This window comes from Populus alba, chromosome 14 (genome assembly GCF_005239225.2).
Source record: "Populus alba chromosome 14, ASM523922v2, whole genome shotgun sequence".
Taxonomy (NCBI): domain Eukaryota; kingdom Viridiplantae; phylum Streptophyta; class Magnoliopsida; order Malpighiales; family Salicaceae; genus Populus; species Populus alba.
Window position 1 is genome coordinate 13,155,167 of NC_133297.1, and position 8,967 is coordinate 13,164,133.

The following is an 8,967-nucleotide window of genomic DNA, read 5'->3' on the forward strand; positions in this document are numbered from 1 at the left end:
TTTAAAAAAATTAAAAAAACTTATTTTAATATATTTTTAAATAAAAAATATTTTAAATCGTTATTATAATTCCAAACATATAAGTGGTGGAGAATTCTAAGCCTTGATTGGGGCTTGCTAATGAAAACGGGTTTAGATTTGGTTATATCTCCCTATCTCCCTTGTCTACATCTTGTAATAATCGAATTCAAAGCAAGGGACAAAAAAAATCTTTACCGGGTTTGCAAAAAAAGGATAAAATTATCGGTTGAAAAAAGCAAAAATGCAAGTACATTTTATAACTTACTATTATAAAAGGAGTTGCTAAGGACAAAAATGCACATACATTATTAATAGGAGTTGAAAAAAGTTAGTTTTTTTACTTTTGATATTTATTTTGTTTTAAATTTTAATATGTTTCTAAATAAATAAATAAATAACTTACTATTACTCTATGTCTCTTCTAAGTCAAGCCGCCTAATTTTGAATATGGAAATGTAAGTACATTTTTTTATTAGAAAATCTCATTAAAAAATCCCGAAAACTGTGAGGTTAATTTCACTTAGGTCCTCGTGTCCTCTTAATTTCAAGAAATATCATGGCAAATTAATTTCAAGAAATTGCATGGCAGATAGAGTGGATGTGCGACCTTAACTTGATAGGTAACCTATTAAAGTCAGCTAGATTCCATCTCCACAGTCTAATTCTGCGGGGCCCACTTGTGGAATTTACTTGCACTTGCCTTGTGGCAGAGATTTGTGTACTAGCAGCTGTCTGCCGCAAATCAAGCGCTGGTGAAACATTCGGCAATCTCACGCATGACACAACAAACCCCTTTTAAATCAAAATCAAAATTAATATTTTTTTAAAAAAAAAGTAAAGGGGGAAGGGAGGTTGTTTCAGCCCAAAGGAACAATCGTTACTTGGCCATTGAACCTTAGCTAATTTCTCACAATCAACAAAAGTGAATAGATTCTTAAAAAAAAATAAGAAACAATCTAATCTATAATAGGGTGTTTTTATAGAGAATATGGTAAAAAGATAGTAATGAGAAAAATAAAAATTTTCTTTTTAAATAAAAGTTATCATTTCAACTTACTTTTACTTTTCATACTAAATTTTTCAAACTAAATTCATTTTAAGATATTTTTTTAGATGATATCACAAAAACCCAAATGAAAACCACACAAAACAAACTATCAAGTCCATTTACCAATAATTACAATATAAAAAGCTAAAATTGAAAAAAAAAATGATAGCCATAATAAAAAAAGAAAATTAAAAAGAAAAGAAATAAAAACATTGTTTGGACCCACAAGGTTTTCATTCATAGACCATAGTAAAACACCGGGGCTTTTGACAGAGTGAATTGAAGCAATGACGTTAAAATTAAGCGATTGATAAAAAATAAAATAAAACCCAGTAAATATCAGTTATGAATAATTAACAAAGCAGCGATGGTGGAGTCAATTTGCATGGATTAAGCTCGATCTCGATGGTAAACATATCTTCAATTCTTGAGGTTTGCCAAATCCCAACTTGCTGATATTTAAAAGCAGTGCCACATTCAGAATCTCACCAGCCTAATAAGCTAAAACTAAGCAACGAATTCAAAGATCTCTTTAGACTAATAAACAAATAGCTTCGACTGGACGGGTTTCTTACAAGATCTACATCAACCGAAGCATAAATCCGAGGTTACCGATTCAATTTGAAGAGACGATTGCGTTTCACGTTCAGGGACTCTGATTGGTTTTAATTAATTAGAAAAAATTGTAGATGAAGTAATCGAAATATTATATTAAGTTTTGTTTTGTGAAAAAAAAAAAACATTGAGTTCATTGTACAGGTATTAATTCTACAAAAGTATACAGTTCAGGAACTCCGATAATTTTTAACCCCAGTTCATTAAAAAAAAAACAAAAAGAAGCTCCAGCCGCAATCCAGCAAACATGAAACATCCACTATACAAGGCAACACACAGATCCTTTTTTCTTTTATATATATATATATATCTTCTTTTACAATCGATACAGAAATTCTGATCTAGTTGATCATTTTGAAACCAATAAATGAAACTGAGTAAAAAAAAAAACAGAAAAAGAAACCAATTAATAATGAATATCCTCTTGAAGAGAAGAGAAAAACAAACAAAGGAAGGAAAGATTCTTATGAACAGCACAACAATTTAAGGAGGGCATGCACACACAATTTCACAGAAATATAAAACAATCCAAGGAAATGAGAGGATTGTCGATGTCTTCCATGGGAATAGAGTCACTATCTTGTTGAGCTAGTGCTTCTTTTACTGCATCTTCATCTATCTTAGAGCTAATACGATGAATGCAAGTCTCTCTATTCCTCAGACAAGAACGAAGCTGGCTTGAATTGATGTATTGACTAGGCGGCCTCAAATTTTCCTTTCTTGAAGTTGAAGAAAAGGAATTAGCTGAATTTACCCTGGCTCCAACCGTACGGGATGAACAGCTTTCCTTTGGTGTAATTGTCAAGATCCCCCTGCCACTATCTCCATTAAATCGCCTGCTAGGCGATGGTGACCTCAAAGTTCTACTGATTGGTAGAGAATGTGAAGGATTAAACCTGTCTGGCTCCCTACGAAAGCTCTTTTGTCGTGTCAGTGCTGCTGGTGAGTTCGATCGAACTCTTTTATGGGGTGTAGATGCGTTTACCTTTTGTGGGACCGATTGCTCCATTGGTGCCACGACTTGTTTTGCTGGTAAGCCCAATTTTCTGGAATACACATTTGGCGATGCTAGCAATTGTGATCGTTCCTTAATTGAATTGATGCGGATTATGTGCGGATTTTCCTTGACACAGGACCACAAAAACTCGTTGGAGAATGATCGATCTTTTGAGTTCAAGATCGAAGATCCACTAGAGAGTGACGAGCATGAACTAGTTGTGGTAGTGTTGCTATTGGTACAGCAAGTAAAAGCAGAGCCAGAAGAAGATGTAGATGTGGTAGGTGAAGGAGGAGACGGGGAGATTTTGTTTGATACAGGAGCAGGAATCTTGGGAGTTTTTGGAGCCTGAGAGATCACGAGCTTGTCTTCGACATTGTTACCATGACATTCTTCAAAGGAACGTTTCTTGGGTCTGCATTTACTAATGCAACAACCCATTTTGCTAGGTTTGAAATGGATGAAGAGACAACTGAGATTAGGGCTGCTGGCTTAAAGAACATGGTACAGCATTTTTATATAGTCTAGGAGGTTGAATCTGAAAAGGTTAAGGGAAGGTGATGGCTGGCTTTTGCTTTTCAGGATTTTGAATTCGGTTGCCGGGGATTGATTCCGTTGGATAACGGTTATATGTAGAAAATGATGCTGGTTGCTTTATAAAAGCTTTCATCGTTCACCCGCTAGATTAAGAATTTGTTTTTCTTAGTTACAACCATGCTTTTTATAAAATTAAAATTTATTTTTGTTTTAAATTTAATTTTTTAATGTTAATATTCTGATATCAAAAATAAATTTTTAAAAAATAAAAAATAATTAATGTATTTTAAAACAAAAATTACTTTAAAAAATTATTATTATCACAATATCAAATATTTTTTTAAATATACTGATGCATAATGTGATAAAAAATTATAAAAAACTTTTTTCTAAACATTTAAACGGACTGATTAAACTAGTAATATATCTTTACTCTTTACTAGTTTAAGCTATGATTGGCTATGATAACACTGACCGTACTCATCTTTCTTGAGAATGCATGGACACCATAGTTCTAGTTTCAGAGGCGGGACTTGTGCACTCAAATTTTCTGTTACCCTTTGTGGTTTGGGATTCACAGTCTGAGATTGCAGTTTAAAACTTTAAATGAAGGTTAGTTAAAATTTAAATTTTTATTTAAAATTATTTTTATATTTTTAAAATATTTTGAGCTGATATCATAAATAAATATTAAATATTAAAAATATATGTGCTATATTAATATAATTCTGACAGAAAAATATTTTAAAAAATAATAATTAAAAGTTACAGCACTTACGAACACTTCTAAAATCTTCCATGCTGACGAGGATTACTGTAAAAGAAACGTGTGCGGATCAATGGTAAATTTTGAATAACAAAGAGCGGAAGAACAGATTACATCAGGATTCTCGCACGTTGTGCTCTTCCGGTTACAAGAGAATTTAATTTTGTATATGACAAAGTTTTTCTGTTTTTCTGAATCTGGTCAACATTCTGCTATACATTTGAACTTGGTGTCTATTTGTTTTGTGTAAAGTGTTTTACAAAAAAAATATTTTTTATATTCTTTTTTGTCTGTTTACAAAATATTTTTTAGAAAATATTTTCTTATAAAATAATTAATAAAAAATATTTAACAATGAATTTTCAAACCTATTTCATTTGTTATAAAATATTTTTAGTTTCATGAAATTTATAAAGTATTTTTATGAACAACAATCCACTTATAATACTATCTAACTATTTTAACCACAATCTATACCTCACAGTTATCTTTTTTTTTGTTTTTTCTCATCACGTTCACTTTATTATCACCTTTTCATTATCATTGTTTTTTTTATTTTTTTATTATCATTACTTTCTTTATTATTATTATTATTTTATCACCACCACTTTCTTTGTTTTTATTACGGAAAGATATTTTATGAAAATATATTTTACTTATAAAATATTTTATGTAAAAAAAAAAAAAAACGAAACTATTAGTCATGCAAGGTTTACAATTAGATGACAAAAGTTTTGGGCTTATTCAACTGGGCTAGGGTGAAGGCATCTAAAATCAGGTCTTCCAAGTGCCGTAAATCTGGGACTCTTAGCTGTGTATGTTTGTATCCTATAATGATGGGCTTACCCGTATCATTGGACCCACTTTGATTATTTACTATTAGATCCAATGGGCCCTGTGTTGTAGAATAGGAGTGGCTATGCTCCTCTCTATGAATTTTCTTTTAATTTTTAATTTTTTTATAAACATAACAGTTTAGAATTATTTACGACCAAACATCTCCGTTCAGGCTTGAAAAGAATTATGAATACAGTAACTGAGTCCATATACTTCCTAGGAAATGAAAGAGGCTTTTGGGAAAATTATTATTAATTTATTAAAAAAAGACATAAATTTATTGTTATTCGAACAATGCTTTCCCTTTTTTATGTTTTTTTTTACTTATTTTTATTTCAATTTCATCATTTAATTAACTCAAGATTTTGTTTTATAGTTATTTTTATCCTTTATAATATTAAGTTAGATAAGAATTATACTTCATGATTTATTCTAATTTGCTTTATTAGATATTATTCCAGTTTTATAATTCATGTCATAGATTTTATGGATTATATCTCTTTTTAATTAATTTTTTTATTAATTTCATTCTATAACATTAAATTGGTTGAAAATTAAACTTCATAATTTATTTTAATTTGCTTCCTATAAAATTAGTAAGATCTCATAATCAGAATTACGGATTTGACATTTTAATTGTGGTTGCTTGAGTCAGTCCAAAAATTGTCGTATCAAAATTATTTTAAAAAATATATATAAATCATTTTGAATTTTTTTCAAGTTAAAATTAGTGTTGACCAAGTGTTCGGGTTAATTTTAAATTATTAAATTGATTGGATCATATTAAATCAATCTCCGTAAAATTTTAAAAAATTATGCTAAAAAAATATGTTAATAATATCTAAGCGTTTTTTTATGTTAAAAAAAATTCAATTTAACTGTAATATAACACGATTATTTTTTTGTTTTTTTGTTTGTAACTAATTTGCATCCTTTGTTCGTTCTCCGTTACAGAGACAACGACAATAGTCACTCTAGATATTACCAGGTATATTAGCGAGTGTTTAATAATCAAAACTAGTTAAAGATTGGAAGAACAAGCTAAAACAAAAGTATTTAAAATACAAATAACAATAATGACAAGCGAATAAATTTGTAGAACAAAAGGAGAACACCTTGTAATATAATCTTTACTTCCTGCAGTTACATTCATGGACGAAGTAACCAGTAGCATCCATAAATTAATGAACCACCCATTCGCTGTGCTTAATCACCCAAAGCTTTATATATTAAATGGGTGTTTGGAATTATAATAACAATAGTTGTATAAAATATGTTTTATTTGAAAATGCATTAAAATAATATATTTTTTATTTTTAAAAAATTATTTTGATCTCAACAAATCAAAACAATATAAAAATATAAAAAAATTAAAATTTTAATAAACATGATTTCAATAGCATCCAAAACAATTTAAAAAACATAAAAAAAATTAATTTAAAAAAATTAAAAATTTTTAATAAACACAATTCCAACACGTGCCGCGTTCTTATCTTGTGGCATTTTCAGAATGACTATTCCGAGGAAGCTTGCTCGCATAGTTGTAGTATTCGTTTCAAGGTCTTATACAGTTTAAGGCCCACTTCCTGGAGTTGTTGGATGAACACGTGTCTTCGAGTCACTGGATTAACCATGATCAGAACTTGTAGGATTTTGATTTTGTGATTTTATATTAGATTGATTCTGGGTAATACAATCCATTATACCCTTTGCGCAATCTATGAATCCTCCTTCACGCCTCCTCGGAGTTCAACTCTGTCACCACCAAATTATAACTCCAATTTCACCATAGAAGCATCCTCTTGGTGAACGCTAACTGCCTGTTACAAGCGCACCATATCCCGAAGTCTGCAAGCCCCATTAAAGCTTAAGCAAAAAGTTATTATGTTGCTTTTTCACCCCTTGAAAGCACTGCATGACAGCTTCCAGTGACAGGGACGCATCACAGGGTGGAGGAATTGAGGACAGGTTTTTTATCTGTTCAATCTGGTAGCCGTGTAGACTGTGGGGTCCGATGTTTCTCTTTCCAAAAGTGCCCTACTGCAGAAGTTCAACAATTACTGACTCTTTTCTGTGGTTGCGGCTAGGTACCTGAACAACGTCCATGGACACCAAGGAGGAAAAATCTACCCTCCCTCCCTCCCATGTTATACCAAACACTGCTTGATGCTAAAACAGCAAGATAACATCAAGTGCCCTTTTTTTTTATATGACGCCATTCATGATTAACAAGCAGACATATAGTTACTTAATTGTTCATAAATCAAAGAGTTCTTTCAACAACAGAAAAAGGACCTTAAAAAATGAAAATAAGATGAGGATTGAATTCGCATGGCAGCTGGAAATTACATTAAAAGGGGGGTGGCAGAGTCGCGAAATTGTTCAATTGGAGTTAGCGGGTCATCTTCAATAAAACATGCGACATTAGATCAAATTCAAATTATACAGAGAAGATTAAAACAAGGGATTGAAGTACTTAACCAGGGGCCAAGAAACCAAATCGTAAGGCCACTGGCAATATAATACATATTCAATTCATGCTCGGTTAATAAACAACATTATAAAGGATATCCCTGCCACATTAGAAGAATTCAGCCCATATATATAGAACACGATAACTATGAGCTCGGGCCCCTTTTATTCCTCAGATTAAACCAAAAGAAAAAAGCTCCTGTTCTTCATCCCAGCAACTCTATTAAGCTAAGCTGGAGATCACAGATCACGGCAGTTACTTCAAGAAAAGAGAAGCGCACAAACCCCAACGAATTAAAGGAGAAACACATGTACATGTACAGCAATCAAGGCAAATATCATGAGGAACTCTAAGTAGTACCAGTTGGAGGGTTGGAAGCGGAGGGTTTACCAGTAAAATCCTCCCAAATCTTCTTCTTTACAGCTCCTCTCTTGGGCGGCGCCATTGGCCGAGAAGGCCGCACAAATCCCCGTTCACGAGGGGCTTCACCGGTGTTAGTTGCGGCATTATTGGTGTTCTTTTGGTTGCTGCTGACCTCACTCATCCGGATGATCTCTTGTTAATCAATCAGATCTCGTATTTGATGTTACAGATTAAAAGTTTTGGAAATGAAGTGATAAAGCTTCCTGAAAACAAAGAAAAGAAGTAAATAGTGGAGGGGAAGGAGGGACAAATGTATATGACAAAAAATGTAAAGATAATACCTTAATTTGTCAGGTGCAGGTTGGTGCCTGCCCCAGTTTGTATCTCACATTAAAACCTTAATTTTATGCCTTGCTGATCTCTCCTTGGCTATGATTGAGGTCCCGGGGGGACGTCTGTTTTTGTGATCTTAGACACGTGTCCGTTATAAGTGAGATTGATTGGAAGATCATTACAGCCTGCGTCATGGTGATTTCACCATAAATACGTAAGCAGCCCATTCGGACATCAACCCTCGACCTCAACTCATGGTCATGGTTAGTCCATAAATCATAATTATTACTTGTTACTTCTTGAATTTATTTTTTAAAAAGTTATTAGTTTGAATTTATAAATTTTAGAATTATTAAAAATTTAAATAGTTATTAATTTTAATATTTTTAAAAAATTAATTAAAATATACATAAACTATTCAGATACCAACAATTAAAAAAAATAATTCTTGAAAAATGGCACTTATAAGGTCCCGAGGATTTCTAATTTATTCCATGGATTTAGAATTATATCAGAATAGCTATGTGTTTGGCCTCCAAAAAGTAACTTATTTTACTGTTTTAGAGGAGGTAAAATAGATTCTTTTTTATTTTATTTTTAAGACTAAAAATATAAATTGTTAAAGAAAGAAAATTTTCCTTGCAGGGGGCAGCCCCCCTAGCTTCTGCCTCCGTGTAGACGGTCCCTAATTTCCCGTCCTTATCCTATCATCAAAGAGGACAAACTTTTGACTTATGCAAAGATTGAAATGATGTTTTATATATATATATATAATATATATATATATATATATATATATATATATATATATATATATATATATATATATATATATATATATTCCTTTATATATATATTCCTTTAATTATAACGTGAATAAGAAAATCCAAAATGTTACTATAGTCAATTTATTGTATAATTCTCACGTGATGAGCGATGAAAATGGATTCTAAGGAAGACTCTTTGGGTGTGTATTT

General features: G+C 31.4%; 1 protein-coding gene and 1 long non-coding RNA gene across 2 annotated transcripts; both read right to left on the reverse strand.

Moving 5' to 3' along the window:
* Positions 1–1,946: 1,946 nt before the first annotated feature.
* On the reverse strand, positions 1,947–3,224 carry LOC118062287 (uncharacterized). The gene has a single exon (XM_035076029.2). The coding sequence runs from the start codon at positions 3,120–3,122 to the stop codon at positions 2,193–2,195; it is 930 nt and encodes a 309-aa protein (XP_034931920.1). The 5' UTR covers positions 3,123–3,224; the 3' UTR covers positions 1,947–2,192.
* A 3,836-nt stretch (positions 3,225–7,060) lies between these two features.
* Positions 7,061–8,103, reverse strand: LOC118062221 (uncharacterized). Its single transcript, XR_004689722.2, has 2 exons — positions 7,999–8,103; positions 7,061–7,920 (listed from the first exon to the last, which is right to left on the reverse strand). It is a non-coding gene; the product is annotated as an uncharacterized lncRNA (long non-coding RNA).
* Positions 8,104–8,967: the final 864 nt, after the last annotated feature.